General features: G+C 43.4%; 1 protein-coding gene across 2 annotated transcripts in view; it reads left to right on the top strand.

Moving 5' to 3' along the window:
* SIPA1L2 (signal induced proliferation associated 1 like 2) overlaps nucleotides 1-16,508 on the top strand; it is a 100,301-nt gene extending 83,793 nt beyond the window's left edge. The window contains exons 17-21 of one of the 2 annotated variants that reach the window (XM_004578534.4): nucleotides 182-313; nucleotides 9,781-9,834; nucleotides 10,395-10,518; nucleotides 11,788-11,869; nucleotides 15,701-16,508. In XM_004578534.4, the coding sequence (XP_004578591.2) occupies nucleotides 182-313; nucleotides 9,781-9,834; nucleotides 10,395-10,518; nucleotides 11,788-11,869; nucleotides 15,701-15,847 (539 nt within the window). In that variant the 3' untranslated portion in view covers nucleotides 15,848-16,508. The remainder of the gene's footprint in view (nucleotides 1-181; nucleotides 314-9,780; nucleotides 9,835-10,394; nucleotides 10,519-11,787; nucleotides 11,870-15,700) is intronic. The other variant, XM_036495152.2, reaches the window with a different exon arrangement.
* The last annotated feature ends 1,287 nt before the right edge of the window (nucleotides 16,509-17,795 follow it).

The raw sequence follows: 17,795 nt of genomic DNA, 5'->3' as shown, positions 1-17,795 counted from the left end.
TGAGGAAGCCTGTGCTCTGATTGACTGGAGCAGGGAAGGAGCTGGGTATAAACATGCTGTGCCTGATTGCGTAGGGATAGGGGTTTCTAAGATGTGAGAAACTGGGAGAGGGGCATAGCAGTGCAAGGGCCATGGGTGCCTGTGCTATGACTAATGTTCTGGTTTTGTTGTTTGTGTTTAGATGAGTTCTGGTTCTCCGATGGGTCCTTGTCAGATAAGTCCAAGTGCACAGATCCCAGTCTGATGCCTCTCCCGGACACAGCCACGGGGTTAGATTGGTCCCACCTTGTGGATGCTGCGCGGGCATTTGAAGGTAAAGATATGATTACTACTGGGCCTTGCCACCTCTCACAGAGGTCATGTAACCTATGGACTTTCGCAGCAACTTCTTGGAACACGTCTGTGTCCCTGCCATCCATTTTCAAGTTTTGGGGTGCTTTGCCCATATGTAAGGGTGAAAACAAGCAGGGAAGGCTAAACTGCAGCTAAGTACATTCCCTAAGGAAGGCAATGCCGTTTTTTTAAAGTGAACACCAGGCAGCCAATCCCAGAGCCCCATTGTTTCTTCTTTGTCCTCTGTCAGAGAAAGGACAGGTGATTACAAAGGATGCCTGTAGTGTTTTGCTCACGTGTAGTGAGGTGGTTGGGAGGGGAGGCCTTTCAGGAGGGTGAGGCTGCTGGTGTTGGCAGAGCAAGGGCTGCGGGGACCTGACCAACCCATGCTTGTGTCTACCTGTCTGAGCCATGGCTTCCTCCTCTGAAACATGGATTAGTAAGTGTGGGTGGCCAGCTGGTCTCCAAGGAGCTGCCATGCTGTTTGTTTTGTTGTTGTTTTTAATCAGTTTTGCTCTGAATGTTAGGGGGTTGAAAACACTGAGGAACACCCTTTGTCCAGCACACAGATAAAGCTACACAGGAAACACAAGATGCTTGCTCTGCTTGCATTGTGAGGGCCTTATGTGTGATGCGGTGTAAACCAGAGACCCCTGTGCTCATGACTGCTGTCAGTGTTGGCCAGATGCTGCTGTATTCCATGTGTTTCACCATGACAAATGCTGCTCCTAGAGTTGCAGACAGCTAGAACAGACAGAGGTCTTTAAGTAGGGACAGTTCTGCCCTCCTCCCCTGGTGCACCTCTCCTAGCACCCCTGAGCCCCAGCAGCCTGCTCTGCAGCCTCTCGGGCTGGGAGGAGTCTGCCTCTGCCTCCTACTCCCCTCTACCGCTTTTCAGTTGGGTAGCTCTGCCCCTTTACCAATGGCACCCAGTCTCAGGAACTGAAATTAGATTCTGTGCCATGGAAGGCAGGCTGCAGAAGGTTGAGATTTGCTGTGGTGAGAGAGCTCCTGGTGTCTGACCACTTAGAGAGGCCTTGCCAGTGACTCTGTCTATGGCGTGGGAGCATGAGGTCCTGAGCACCCAAGGGTGTGCCCTTCAAATCCACTGTCAATATTGATTCAGATACTAAGAAAGTAAGAGGAAGCATGAATGTGTCCTCACTGCTCCCTTGACAATATTGGGACTTTTGACGTTTCCTGCTTTATAAACCACTCACTCCCAATGGAAGCTTCAGAAAGTTCCATCTGCTTTGTAGTGAGACCCTTGTTCTGAAGTGACTATGAAGGCCTGAGTGCATGGTGCAGTCATTTCCTGGGCTCCCCATGCCTGCAGCAGAAGCACAAGAACACTGTATTTGCCTCTGTTGAAAGCAATACAGGTGGCACCCATGTTTACCTCTGTTGAAAGCAAAACAGAAGGCAGGTAACAGTGTTTTTTCTGGCATGTTCCTTGCTCTGACTAAATCTTACCACCCCCTGGGGGAACATACCAGTGCTCCCTTATCTGCAGGCAGTGTATTCTAAAAGTTCCCGTGGATACCTGAAACCACAGCTGGTACCAACCCCTATCCTGAATGTTTTCTCCTATATAAACATACCTATGATAGGGTTTAACTTTCTTTTTCAGGGTTTAACTTTTATAACTTTTATAATGTAGACACAGTAGCAGATTAACAGCAATAGCTAATAAAATATAATGTGACGGGCCCGGCGGCGTAGCCTAGCGGCTAAAGTCCTCGCCTTGAACGCCCCGGGATCCCATATGGGCACCGGTTCTAATCCCGGCGGCTCCACTTCCCATCCAGCTCCCTGCTTGTGGCCTGGGAAAGCAGTCGAGGACGGCCCAATGCATTGGGACCCTGCACCCGCGTGGGAGACCGGGGGAGGTTCCAGGTTCCCGGCATCGGATCGGCGCGCACCGGCCTGTTGCGGCTCACTTGGGGAGTGAATCATCAGACGGAAGATCTTCCTCTCTGTCTCTCCTGCTCTCTGTATATCTGACTTTATAATGAAATAAATAAATCTTTAAAAAAATATATAATATGACAACATACTGTAATGAAATTGCCAGCGTTACTACACATGTGCTTTGGGACTATTATTAAATAGAATAAGAGTGGCTTAACTATAAGCATTGTGTCGTTTTAATAACCAGGAGGCCACTAAGTGACGCTAGCATATACAGTGTGGGCACACCAAATGGATGACCCTGTACAGAGTCAGACAGCAAGGTGGCACAAGATTTCACTACTCCGCATGGCATGCAATCTAAAACTTATGAATCGTTTGTTTCTTGGATTTTCCAGTATATAAAAACTACAGTGGCACCAAGTGAAGTCATAGTCAAGAGGGAGCTAATGTATATGAACAGCTATTTTGTCCTCTGTGTTTCCTCACTGCGTAAATATCTATGTAGTAGTTGCCACAATGAGTTCTGCTTTATTCACTCTGTCTCTTCTTATTAAATGGTGAGTTTCTCAAGGGAAAGTTGCTTGTTTTATTTGTGTTAGATTTACTTATCAAACACATAGCAGGCTTATCAAATGTGAAGAGCTGGTAGGGAGAAGCAGGTGGTTGTTAAATGTTCACACACTGAACTGTCCCAGCTCGGCATGGTTTTCACTCCTGACATCCTTATGTGTTTTGTGCTCAGTTTTTGAGAGCTGAAGCAATATTTGTCACCTTCTCCTTGTATTCTCTGTCATGTGTGGCTTTGCTTGGATCCCCACCACCCGATCCCTCCTTCACATTATCCTTCAGACTAAAATCATGGCTGTGAAATGGATCTTTCCAGAAAGGTAGAGAAAGCAAAGTGCCGCAGTGGTCACAGTGAGGGACTGAATCACCAGTCCAGCGACTGACGCAGCTCTGAGGCTGGGCTATGAGCCCTGGACAGGCCATCTAACTGTCGTCATGTGGTCACTCGTCACCCTCATTGTTAAGTACGTACTTCACAGGTATTAAGACAGTGAATATTCAGTAACAATTCCCTGTGGCCTCTGCTTCATTGCTTTGATCTTTAATCTTCTGTGTAATGATAAACTTTTCCCAAAGAGCTTGTGAGGCTTCTTATAGTCCTAAATATCTAGTTGATGGTTCTGTTCATAAGAGAACATCTCAGTCCTAAAGTCAGAATACATATTTTAGTTGGCCCACTCACACAAAAGGAGAAAAAAATAACAAGAAAAGTTGAATCACCCAATGCTGCCAGGTACATTAATACACAAGTTATGCAGAAATAATATGAACATATATCTGCCAGATTAGACTTTGGTTATACAATCCTTAATGTTTATTGAAAAGATAATATAGAATCAATGTTGTGGTTAAAATGTGAGCTTTGATGCCACTCTGTAGGGTAGTGAAAATCAGTGCAGAATTTGCAGCTATGAGGAAATTTGGTGAGAATTTGCAGGGTTTAGAGAATCAAGACAGCAAAGCCAAGAACTCTGCCTTCTCCTCAGGTTAAGTCTTAGAAGTCTTAGAACATTGTATCTACCCTGTCCTGTTGGTGAAAACAGGTCCCCAAACCAGTCAGATTCCAGAGGAAGGGAGATAGAGTGTGCCACCTCATGGGTGGGGTGGCTGGTATACACAGTACGGAAGGAATTTTTAGCAGCTGTCTGTCAGTCTCCTCTGACATGCATGAAGGGCATCTTAGACATAGCAACAAGATAGAACTCATATTTGGTAGAAATTAAGCCACTGTTAGAATTATAATGTGAGAGGGACCCAGCACAGTGGCCTAGTGGCTAAAGTCCTCACCTTAAACACGCCGAGATCCCATATGGGTGCCGGTTCTAATCCCGGCAGCTCCACTTCCTATCTGACTCCCTGCTTGTGGCCTGGGAAAGCAGTTGAGGATGGCCCAAAAACTTGGGACCCTGCACCTGCATGGGAGACCTGGAGGAGGTTCCTGGCTCCTGGCTTCGGATTGGCACAGATCAGCGGTTGTGGTCACTTGGGGAGTGACTCATCGGACAGAAGCTCTTTCTCTCTGTCTCTCCTCCTCTTTGTATATCTGACTTTGCAAGAAAACTAAATCTTTTTTAAAAATAACTATAATGTGAGAAACCCAAGAAACATTTCAAATACTGAAAAATCTTAATGTTAGCAAGGAGTGGAATGGATAGAAAGCTTTGTAGTAGCAGAGACAATCCTTTCAGAATTAACTTGTGTATTAGTGCAGTTTCTATTCAGTTATTTAAAGTATATGTTAAGGAATTTAATTGAACCATTTGGAAAATACATAAAAGAATATTCCACAAAAGCGTGATAGATCAGTAATGTAAGCATTCAAAAATAGAAATGAATCCCTCAGAAGAAAAATTAAAAACTCAGAAATATGAATATATTTAAAAGCTCAATTTATGTACTCTGGATTTGGAAATTAGGAAAGTCAATTTTAGAAAAAATAAAAGATAACTAATTTAGGAGCAAGGTAATGCTTTGGTTATTGAGTAAGATGAGAATATGCAAAATATAAAAGGTCCAGATAAAATTATTTTTATGCACCTAAAAGAGAACATTAAAATAAGAAATAACTGGACTATATAGGAAAAGATTTATAATAAATGTGGCAAGTGAGACCATGGTACCTGAAGTAGATAAAGGGATTTACTGGCAGAAAACCAGCAAATCAATAATAAACAAAATGCATATAGAAGCAGTTCACAAAAGCAGAAGTCCAAAAGAAATATGTGGAAGCTCTTCAGTACACATGTAAATTTAAACACTAATGAGCTACCAGCTCACACCTTTTGAATCTGAAAAATGATGCAATAGCTCTGGGAAGAAATGAAGACTACTCACAGCTGGTTTCATTATAAAGATTACAAAGTGATCCATCTTTGCACTCCGGCAGTGTGACAATAGGTATCTAAAGCCAAGAAAAGGAACCCCCCCACACACACACCTTTGACCAGAAATCTAATACCTGAGACTGTGCCAATAGGAAATTACCCAAAAAAGAAAGCTTCCAATAGAGGAATACTGTTCAGCATTATCAAAATGTGGTAAATGTATAGATAACCAGATTCTACCCCCCAAACTAAATTTTTAATTTTTTTTAAATGGAGATATCTCTTCATAGGACTGGAAGACAGATGCTAATTTGAATACTGTCTGCCCAAATCATCAACCCAACACACCTGACTAACTGCCTGTGCTGTGATTCTCAACTTCTAAAAGCTGTCTGAGCCCCATCTCATACTTAAGTTAAGCACTGCTTTGTCGGTGGGTGGGAGGAGATGTACCCTCTGCTCATTAGAAGTCCTGAGCAACATCCCTGAGACGGTCATTCAGCCACCTGTGCAGGACTTAGCATGTCCTCTCTTTCTACATAAGGCATGTACGCAGCCCTCCTAGACTTGAATTCGACACAGGGTTTGTGCTTGCGCATGTGTGTGTGCGTGTGTGTGTGTGTGTGTGTGTGTGTGTGTGTTTTCTTTTCAACTTAACTTTACTGATGCAGAAAATGCTGTTCAGATTTTGAGTTTTATGCTTGTCCCAGGCCAGGGATCTGAACACAATACCCTTGTGATGCTGGGCAGTGTCAGGCAGCTGCAGTTCCCTGTGGGCTGATACCCTCCAGTTTTGGTGTGCCGTGAGGCTGTGGCACGTGTGTTCAGGGTACTGTCAGTATTTTCTCTCTATCCAAAACCTAATTGGAGGGCCATCCGCCCACCAAAAAGAAATTAGTCATTGGAACAGAATGAATCTAAAAAACAAAACAAATAAACAAAAAAACCAGCCTGCCTCTTAGTGAAGCAGAGAAGTAGAATCTCCTTAAGAGACCTGGAATTGATAACAGCTCTCCTCTATCTGTATTCTCCAGAAAGGTGAATTCGTGCATTCTCAAGCGTTTGTTAGCAGGTACTGTTTCATAGTAAACACACTTAACGGGTAAAATGCAAGCACACAATCAGAGATGAATTATGTGTCCTTGCCCTATTCCTAAGCCTGTCTTCCTCCATGTCTCCATGTTCCTGCATTCTTGGTGACCACTGCTTGCCCATAGCCAGTTGTGGGCAAGGGTGGATGTGTATGTGTGTGTGTGTGTGTGTGTGTGTGTGTGTGTGTGCTTGTGCATGAATATCTGTATGTAAGACATGAACAGTGAATGGCTCATACATACCAGACATCACTGTAGTTGTGAAATGTTCCACACAAGCTATTTTAATGTGCATACCTTCAATGTGCGCTAATCCCTCAACATAATAAGCATAAATTATTCTGACTGGAGCTTTTCAGTTCTGAACTTTCAGCCTGAAATTGTTACACTTACTGATGTTTGACCACTCTGTGTGTGTATGTGTGTTTGTGCCCGCGTGTGTATAAATATAAACAATGTATTACATACTCAGAAACTCCCAGTACTAATATAATTAGAGAAAAATGAATGCTGTGTAAGTCAAAGTCAAAAGTAATACAGCAAACCAACCTAAATGATCTCAAAAGTAAATTTAAATCATTTCAGTCTGACATGGTAATTGTATCCTAAGAGCTACCTTTAAAAAAGAAGGTTTACGTATTTTGACTTGGAAGGCAGATTTGCACAAAGGGGAGAGCCAGAGAGATCCTCCATCTGCTGGTTCACTACACAAATGGCCCTAACAGGTGGAACTGGCAACTGGGCCAGCCTGAAGCCAGGAGCTGCTTATGGGCCCCCTGCATGGGTTCAGGCGCCCAAGAACTTGGCCATTTTCAAGGCCACTTTGAAGGCTTTTTGCCTTCTTCACTTACCCAGAGGTAGATCCAAGGCTATTATCTTTGCTCATCAGTGGGCTGCCTGAGGACTTAAGTATTTTTTTAGTTGAAAGTAAAGTGTCACTTTTGTTTCTTCTTTCTTGGTCATCAGTGAAGTCAGCTCCAACAAGCCAATAAACACAAGTTTCAGAAGGCATCTCTTTCACTTCTTACGTGTAGCCACAAACCCAGCTTGTCTTGAGTTCATGGTTCTGACAGATGTGTTGGAACAGCGTTGTTTGTGGAGGAAGGTTTAGTTTATACTAGCCTCGTACTGATTTATCTCACGCAGCAAATGCCTAGTACAGGCACAGGTATCCTTACGCCTCACCCTTGGCAGCCATCACTGGTCCATTAGACCGCTCTGCCTCTGAGCCAGACGTGGCCTTACCTTTGGGTGCCATGGACAGCCTAGATGGATTTGTGGAGTTATTTTCAGTTTCTGCCATCTTAGCTGTAGATGGATACATACCTGCCTGCTACCTGTTCTTCATCTGGTTTAGTGCTAAGTGCCCCAAAAGAATTAACCAACATGGAAATCATCTTTTAAGATTATTTAAAGAGATGGAATGTTTTGCATATAAGCCACTCCCAAGATCGAACATTCCCAGGAATCTGACTACACAGAAAAGAGCAGAAAGGCTTTGGGGTGGCTCTGTGCTGTGTTCTTAAAGTTGACACTCTGGTGCCTGTCCCTTTTATAGTTTTGCTTGGGCTGATAAGTGCCAATCTGAGCAATCACTTGCTGACCGGATATTTGTTGTCAGTAAAATACATTGTGGGGGCATGAAGCTTCGACTGGAAACCATGGCTAAGAATCACTACTTGATAAGGTAGTTTAGTGTCTGTGCTTGACCAGGTACTATTCTATTTGCATTTCACCTCCCAAGCCTTTCTGATCCCAAGTGAAATCCTCTTTGTAGAATCACATTGCTGGCACAACTATTTTTGGCTTCTTTCCACCTGAACTGTAGAACCTTGTTTCTCCCCAAGGAATATCTGAATGACTGCCAGAAAAAGTTCTGTTGCAGTCAAATACGCATGTATTTTGTGAATTAAGACAAAAATACGGGAAGTAAAGCAAGACATTTTCATTTAGGTACTTGGATTTGTCCATCAGACACAGATATGTAAAGAATGATGCAAATGCTTTATCCATTTTCTTGGTCATTCTTTTTTTTCAGTAGTGAAGTTCATGATGTATTGATTTGTTTTAAATGTGATATCTTTCCCTGCTTGAGGCCTCTTATAGCCTCCCACCCCTCATCAGTATTCCCCTTGTTTCCCACATCTGCTGTGCATATTAGATCATGTGGCGAGGTAGGTAGATAATGCCCAAATCATTCTGGTAATCTTAAAGATTATTGTATGCAAAAACGCTACTGTTTAGTAGCAAATTGATAGCATGACTGTCTCAGGAATGGATGGTAATAGAATGTGTATCATGTTGTGGAAAGTCTGAGGTGTGGAGCATGATTACAAAAAGCATGATTGAGGGATATCTGTGTGTCTGTGACAGGTGTCAGGAAAGGGAGCACGTGGCTGTAGAACTCCCTGAGCAATCAGTCACTGGGTGAGCTCAGCCTGACTTCCAGGAGGGCCCAGCCTCTGTTGGAGCGCAGAGTATGCTCTCGGCACTCTGCCCACAGCCCCGGCTTACCTTTGTGAGTGCCTGGCAGCTTCAGCATCTCCATCCTTTTTAATTAACTGGAAGTGCCTGACCCTCCATAAACCAAACAAGCAGGTAGCCTCATTAGGAGGCTCCACCAGCAGCCAGAGGGAAACCGAACGGGATAAATTAAGAACAGAGCCAGCCTGACACGGACCCAAGTGCAATTTCTCTACCATTAATCAAATTGTATGAAAAAGACTGTGGCAGCAGTAACACTCCTGCTGTATTCTTTAGATGGCAACCATAGATTTGCACACATGCATAGAAACCAAGGGAAGAGATACCAGGAAATAAGTGGTGGGGGTGGGGAGGAATCATTGGAGATTCCTGCTTCTCCCTTTCATAAGGTTGAAAAATGAGACTTTCTACACAACATTCAACATTTCTGAACTAGTGCTCTGGGCCAGTGTCCAGCCCTGAGAGCTGGCTCAATCTGGTACTCATCCTGAAAACTGTGCTGTGCTGATCCCTTTGCTGTCTAGTTGTTCACAATGGAATACAAACTTCCTTGTGTCAAGAACAAAAATGACCCTGTGTATGTCATACTGATCATTAGAACTATTAATCCTCCAATTTTCTTCTAAACCTTACTAGTCAGATGTCTTAGCTAATCTCTCTCACTGTCACCTTTTTTATATTCGTGGGGTAAGTCATGGAAGTGAAAACCAGAAGTGTGTATACTTATGGTTAGACCTGTGTGTGTGGCGTACCACAATACAGCCCTACTTCCAAGAAGTAAACATGAAATGTGTAATCTCCACACATTGTTTTACATTGCATAATGTTGGCTCCAGGTGGGCTGCTTTCTCTCTCTCTCTCTCTCTCTCTCTCTTCTGTCTTTGTCCCCCACCCTTCTGTGTATCTGCTTCTCTTTCTTTGTTTCTCTCACACACACACACACACACACACACACACACACAGGCTATACTTTACATGGTCCCATTACTTCAGCCTTATGTGGGCCCCAGAAATTCTTAAGTACACAAATATTCCTGTTCACAGGAAAATTCTAAATCTTATTTCAGGTTTTGACTCAGATGAAGAACTTGGGCTGCTTTGTCACCACACGTCCTATCTAGGTGATTGTTTGGAGCTGGTCACTGGCTGTTGATATTCTGTAACCTCTTTTCTACATTTCATGTGTCTGCACGTCTGCATGGTGATTTCTGCTCTGAGGGTTGGGGCTGCACAGGGGGACATGTGCCCTGGCTATCCTATCTGGACAGTGTTCTGGGACTGGGGAGAACTTCAACAGAGGGTCTATTTCCTTGGTTTTGTGAGCCAGCTAAGTTATCATCCAACTCTGTTACTTCATGCACAGCCAACAGCTTTGGCATTTCTTGGGATGTGGAAAGAAGAAAGCAAATTGGCTCTAGCAAATCCAGTATCTGCTAATTGTCCCTGTGACTGTAATGTGCAAATGCCATCCAGCCCAATAGGACAGCCAATCTTCATGCTTTCTCATTGCTAGAAGCTTGCCTGACTTCATATTTTTTTCCTTTCTTTTTATTTAAAATAGGGCAGTAATGGGGAAGTTGTTTCATTCAGCCACTAAATTCATCTCCATAAGAAAACGTTGACTTGTGGCCAACACTAATTCTCTGTGTATATGCGTGTGTGTGTTTCTCCCTTCCCTCAGACCAGCGGATGGCATCCTTCTGCACCATGACAGACATGCAACATGAGCAGGAACTAGAAAGGGACCAGGAGCTGCCCTTGTGTGTAGATCCAAGCAGTGACAAAGAGTTCATGGACGCAACTGGGTATGTGAGCCTCTATGGACCCTTCTTCCTCCTGCTGTCCCAAGCCAGTGATGAACAAGGATTCAGCTAACTTTAGCCCAGACAGGAGCCAGTGTTCCACCATGCCTTCCCCATAGTCCTGAAGAATCCAGAGAAAGGACTAAGTGTTACTGACTTGGCTTCCTCCCTGCTGGGAAGTTGGCTGCATAACCATTCTGCTCTGTGGGCGGATACTGACTGCCACCATGTGAAGCCCAGCACCCACTGTAGCCAGACTCACTGGCAGAGAGAGGGCAGATGAGGCCTCAGGCTAGGCATCTACTGCCTAATTACTGTGATAGCACAAGGCAGGAGTGCCTCAATAAGCAGCGTTCCTTTTTTGGGCCATGCATGATCGCCTGTTAAGGGTGGTTTCTCCCACAGTGATCCTTAACCAGGTCCCAAACCTTCTACTAAAGTGTGTCGGGAAGACACCAGCTCATTCCCCCAGCTTCATGATGTGTTTATCCTTCCTAATTACACTTTATTATGAAGTTTGTTACCATCCACTTACCTATTCATCTTAGCGCAGAGCTACACATAATGAATTTCATGACAGGGAAAGGCCAGCTGGAAAAACTGAACCTGTATTTAGTTCCTAGGTCTTCATTCTGACCAACTCTATTCCAGTTGGCAAAACTCATTTAAATAATTGTCTTTTGTCTTCTTCGCAACCTATATATCTGTGCAGGTTATGAACCTCTTTTTAAATATGTATGATACCACAGCCCAGCGCAGTAGCCTAGAGGCTAAAGTCCTCACCTTTTATGCTCTGAGATCCTATATGGGTGCCAGTTCATGTCCCAGTTGCTCCACTTCCCATCCAGCTCCCTGCTTGTGCCCTGGGAAAGCAGTCAAGGATGGCCTAAAGCCTTGGGATCCTGCACCCACATGGGAGACCTGGAAGAGGCTCCTGGCTGCTGGCTCCAGCTATTGCGGCCATTTGGGGAGTGAATCAGCAAACGGATCTTTCTCTGGGTCTCTCCTCTATGTAAATCTGACTTTACAATAAATGAATCAATAATTTAAAAATAAATAAAGAAATAAATATATACAGTCCCAGGAGGATTTCCCCCCAAAGCAGCAGCAATATCGGCACTTTCCCAATCTAACCCAGCATTGTTTCCTTTCTGGGTTCTAAGCACAGGGAATATTTAACTCTGTGTGAAAACTTTGCCAACAGAAACAACTGATTGAAATATCATAACTTTACCTCTCTTGAGTCTTTCTAATTATATCTTTATTTGCTAGGGAGCATTCTCCATCAACACTGACTGGCAAAGTTAATCAGCTGGAATTAATTCTTCGCCAACTCCAAACTGACCTTCGGAAGGTAAAGTAACCTCACAAGAGTGCAACCAGAACTGTTTCTCTCTGTCAAAGCCACCCCTTTTAACTGTCACAAAAATGAAAAGACTCGGGAAAGTCAACTGTCTGCCCTAGACAAGACCCAGTAAACATGAGAAAGGAAGACTTCTGTGGTCTAAATCATTTCCTGCCCTACAATGGAAGTGACTGGGTGAGGATGAGCCTTGTGTATGGCCAATCACTAGCGTCAGGAAGGAGAACTTCAGGCCACCCTGTCTCAGTTCATGAGTCAGCCAGTTGGAACCCACTGTAAATGAGGTGACCCAAGAAGAGTTTGCTACTGCTCAGGAGCCCTAAGAGCACTGTCCTCTTGCTGGGTCATCCTCCCTACCCTGAGAATGTGGCTTTTGCCACCAGCCTGGGTGGGCAGTACTCAGAAGAATCTCGGTCCTTCACCCACAGGTGCTCCTATCACACCATCAGCCCTGCTGGGTGCCTTTGGCTGTGCACGGTAGTGGAAAGCAGTGCTGCAGCTGGAGGGTGTTGCAGGAAGGCCTTTATCATGGTGGTTTGGTTTGACTTTTGAAGAAGGGAGAAGTTACAGTTGGTGTGAACGCTAATAGAAAAGATCAAGTTGAGAAGGAAATCATGATAAGGGTGGAGAGCCAGTGAGTGGAAGCCTGCCTGAGTGCCCAAGCAGGAAGCTGCCTCAGCGAGTTGGAACAGCACACAGAGCAGAGCATGTCTTCGCGTTCATGAATATGTAATGGGTGCACATATGTGTACACACATGCATGCACGCACACATTCACACACACCTAGTTTGAACAAGTTGACCCAGTTCTCTTTTGGTTGTTTCTTTTTTTTTTTTTTTTTGCCAGTCTCAAGCTAAAAATGTGGTGGTAAAGAGTATAGTTTGAGCATCCCTGATCAAAAAATTCAAAATCTAAAATATTGCGAAATTCAACACTTTCTTAACACTGACATGACACTGCAAATGCAAAATTTCACACCTGATCTCTTGTGATTCACAGTCAGAACACAAGCACACTGAAAATACTGCATCAAATTTTCATCAAGCATTATATAAAAGTTGTATATGAAACAAATGAATTGCATGTTTAGACTTGAGTTCTGTACCTAAGCTGTCTCATTTTGCATATATAGCTACTACAAAATCCAAAACATTTATAGTCAAAGCATGTTAGGTAAAAGATTCTCAATCTATATGAAAAGCTTGAATATAAAGAAGGAGTATAAAAGGAGTTGACCAGATATGTTTGGTAGAATTGCCAAGCAAGTCTAAAGGCACATTTAAATTTATACATAAATTAAAATGATTGTGTTAGCAGAGTTGTGGTTTTTTGCAGGGAACAGATTTTCTTGGGGGAGAGACTATCCCAGTTTGCCTACAGGTCAGAGGTTTTCCAGGACATGATGCTTTGAGTGATGAACTTAGCCAAATCCCAGGCAAACTGGCATGCTGGTCACCTTCTCGCTAGCTAAGGATCTAAATTAGCTGGAAAATTGGATTTCATCAGTACCATTTTTTAGACAGGAAGCCACGCTAAGGAGAGAGAAAGACAAAGACCATGGGATATGTATAAGATGTGAATACATTGTGAGATGCAGAATCTAAGCTGTTTTGTGAGGAAGAGCAGTGTCAGTGTGGGACACAAGGAGATTGATGGAAACGAAAAAGAATAGTAGTTGTGGCTTAGATGTTGCTAGAGGAGAAGATACTGAGGACAAATGAAGTGTTTATTTATTTGCAAGCCAATGTGACTAAGAATTGAAACAAGACAGAACTCTTCTATCTGCTGGCTTACCCCCCACACACACACACAAAAAAAAAATACAGGGTTGGGTCAGGCTGAAGCTTAGAGCAGGTGTCAGAGGCTCAATTACTTGGGCCATTTTTTTTTTAAGATTTATTTTTACTTGAAAGAGTTACAGAGAAAGGAGAGAGATCCATTGACATACTCCCCGGGTGGTTACAGCAGCCAGAGCTGGACTGGTCTGAAGCTGGTATCCAGGAGCTTCTTTTGGGGCTCCCATGTAGATACAGAGGATCAAGATCTTGAGCCTCCCTGCTGCTTTCCCAGGCCATTAGCAGCGGAATAGTCAGGACTCAAATCAGCACCCATATGGGATGCTAGCACCACAGAAGATTAGCTTGCTGTGCCACCCTGCTGGACTTGGATTATCTTCTGCTAACTTTCCAGGCACGATAGCAGGAGGCTAGATCAGAAGTAGGGCAAGCTCCATCTGGCTCTCCAACATGGATGCCCACCATCACAGCTGACAGCTTAACCCACTGTGTCACAGTGCTGGCCTCCAAAGAAGTTATTTTTGGAAGACAGGGAATTGTAGTTAGGAGGTGGAAGCTTAAAATTGCTTTAGGAAGAAATAAAGTTAGCAAGCACAAGGTGTAGTAAATGGTTGTGGGTGTGAGAGTGCTGGATTTTAGAATCATTGAGAGAAAGTGGTGGAGAGACTGATAGGCACAATATTTTATAGAGCTTCTAACTGGACTTCAAACCATCAGCAGAGAGAGTGAGAGTTGGAGAAGAGAAGTGTGAATCTAGAATCTGCCATGGATGGTCAGGGTATAGTAGAGAGTTCCCTGAAGAGGGCTAATGCGAATAATATACTGGTATGCTTTCCAAATGGAGGTGGAATTTTAGGAAGGAGCAAGGGGCCTATACTGAGAAAAGTAAGGAGATTTTCCACCCAGCCCTGTAACAAGCTGCCAGGGACAGTGTTCTGTGACTGCCAGGCTTAATTAGAGCATGAAGATAAAGGGAATTTGAGAGATGAGATTGCAAGGGCAGATGGGCTTCATAGCAGAATCCGGGTTCTACAGGCTGATGAAAGATTTGATTGTGAACAGTTGCAGAGGTAAAGTTCTGAATCAAGCTAGGCATGAGAGATCCTGGGAGGCAGAATGAGCATAAAGAGGGCAGTGTGGCATGGGATGAGATTGGTCCTCACAAGGAAGTCAGTAATAGCCTCTTCTTGGGGCAGAGACTGTCAGTTCCAGTGGCGAGGCAAGTAATATCAGGAAAGGCCAGGAAAGGAATAGGGATAAAAGAGGAAATCTTAAGGGAGTGGGATGTCTGTTGAAGACGCCATAATCACCATCTGACCCCACTCAGTGCCTGGCTTAGCGGTCAGGTGGCAGTCAGCTACCAAGTTAGATATCACTAAAAAGTAAATAAAATGCTCACTTACACACTGTAATAGTGATCCCCACCCCACCCACCTGATTTGAGGACAAGGCATCCCCTCTTCAGTATCAGGAGACCAAACCTTGTGTGTTACATATTTTCCATTCCCTTGTATGGGAGACGCCAGGTGTGATTCTTCTGAAAATGTTGATAATTTTTTTGTAGTTTTTAAGAATCAACTATGGAAATACTGTAGAATGGAGAAGCGTAAGATGAAGTAAAAGGCCAGCTGCTCGTTTTATTAGAAACAAACCTAACAAGGACAGTGATAACCAATATTGTGTAGTAAGTTCACTTGTTAAGCTCTGTTCATTTGCTACACCCTTTACTGTAGCTTCCCATTTGGGGATAGTGGATATAATAAAGCGTGGCTACTAAGCTTCCTGTGTAACAACATCTTGACATCCCTTGGAAGCAAAATGGAACGAACAGAGAGAATATAGAGAGTGGATTGCTCCTATGCCTTTGTTGCTGGCAGAAATCTGGGGCAGGCAAGTTACTTCACTGAAGAAAGCAAACCCTTTTTCCCTTCTACATTAAAATGAAAGTAAGGGATTCTTGGGCACCAACTTCAGAATGAGTGTGCCAGTCAGTACCAATGACTTGATTTACTTCTGCTCGTCCAGGAAAAACAGGACAAGGCTGTACTGCAAGCTGAAGTCCAGCACCTGCGACAAGACAACATGCGGCTGCAGGAGGAGTCCCAGACTGCCACGGCTCAGCTGCGGAAATTCACAGAGTGGTTTTTCAACACCATTGACAAGAAACCTTAACCAGTGTACACCGCTTTGAGGGACCGTCGGGGGTGCCTGATGTCCCTTCCAAGTTGCAAACGTGTGTCTTCAGTGTGCTGTTAACCAACTGTAGATGTTTTTGCTCTTCCATTCAATGTAGCACCATTCACCCCAGCAGGATAGAGGACTTCGTCTCTTTTCTTGGTAGCCATAGCAGAGAGCAGCACTAATGTGAAAATTGAATGTAACTCCCAGTGTGAAGATGAATGTAAACCCTGGTGTCAGTTGGGACCTTTGTCTTTCAGACTCTACTGAATGATGCTGTGGCATGGGCTTACCCCTGGAGGAAAGAGATGTGGGTTGGATTTCCTATGTATCAGGTGACCTGGTAGAGATGTTAAAGCAATTTACCATAGTTTGAGCTTCAGTATTGTAAAATAAACATGAAAACAAATAATCAGACATATACTTTAATGTTAAAGGTGCTCTATTTTTTTGGATGTACAGTAGTTTTATTTCCACAGCCAACATTATCATAGCAATAAGAAAGGAGACATAGTAAATAGTTGGAAAAGCTTTTGTCGGGGTAAATTTTAAAAAAGCACTGATATGTTTAACAGTAGTCCAAATGCAGTTACTTTGGAGACTTATTTATTTGCAGGAAAAAAAACGGTGCCTGAATATTAACAGTGTTCTGATTTTTTTAAATGAAAAAGATACATATGCCTTGTCAATGGCTCACCGAGTTGTCAGTAGTCACTTCAGCTCTTAGTTCACTTTTGTATAGTTGCTCTGCTGGAAAAGAAAAAGAAAAACAAGAGTAAAACTGCTGACTTGTTAGAGAGCCCCTGTGTGCTGGAAAGCAGCGGCATCACTTGTATAGTGCCAGATTTGTTTATCTTTGTACAGAAGCTTTGATGAAGTGTCTTGTATTTAACACCCTTATTTAAGCTTATTTAACCTTAAATTGTTAATTTTATAAAATGGGGTTGTACCTGTACTATGAGGAGGGAGGGGGCGGGGCAGGCTCCACAAAGGCTGAGCCTGCCAGGAACAGACTGACGAGCAGGGCGAGCAGGGCGGGGAGAGTCTAATGACTGGATGCTGCTAGTAACAAGTTGTTTGTATTGCTTTACCATTTTTAACTGTTCTATTTCAGATGAACATACATTTTGCTTTTTTAATAAATGTTCAAAAGAAGTCCAAATATGTAATGGTGTCATCAGGTGAATGTAGATTTCTTTTTTAAACGATCAAATATGTGAACAATCTAGTTGTCTGTGAATTTATTGTGGGTCGTTTGGGATCTTAAGCTGTAGTAAATACTATTTAGTTGCCTTCGTAGAGAATCCCAATCTGACCTAAGGAGTTACTGTTATTTCTTAGTAGCTGTTGGGTGCTGGACAGTTTTCTTGTTAACCATATCATTGAATCCACTCTATCTCTAGTAGATAAGAAGAGGGATTCTCATTTACAACCAAGGAAATTGTGATTCAAGTTTAGTAATGTACTCAAGGTTGTTGGTGCTTTTTTTTTTAAATTAGTTTCTCATTCAAGAGTGAGTTTGGTATTGCTTATAAGAAAATGCACACAATAAAATAGTTGGAATTTGCAAAACATTCAGAGTGGAAGATACAGAACATGGACTCAGCTGGAAAGGGAACCTGTGGAAGGTGCATAGCTCTCACTCCCCAGAGAACAAAAACATCAACCATTTAAAGGAAGCAGAGCCATTCTTGGAATTTGCACTGAAAACAATTTTCACCTGAGATCATGAGGCATGCACTGAACAATGTCCTACTGTTCCTGTCCCAGCTGTGCCGGTAGGCTTCACAGGCTGTTTCTTGCAGCCACCCTTTATGAATGAGTGGCATGTTCCCCCAGCATTCATCCAGGGAGTAGTTTTCAGGGAATCAGGACATCATGGGTCAAGTAGAGACCGTCCTCCCTCCTTTTCTTTATCCTACCTCTATATCCAAGCACTGTG

This window comes from Ochotona princeps, chromosome 10 (genome assembly GCF_030435755.1).
Source record: "Ochotona princeps isolate mOchPri1 chromosome 10, mOchPri1.hap1, whole genome shotgun sequence".
In the NCBI taxonomy this organism is placed as follows: domain Eukaryota; kingdom Metazoa; phylum Chordata; class Mammalia; order Lagomorpha; family Ochotonidae; genus Ochotona; species Ochotona princeps.
This window is presented reverse-complemented; position numbering and strand designations above follow the sequence as displayed.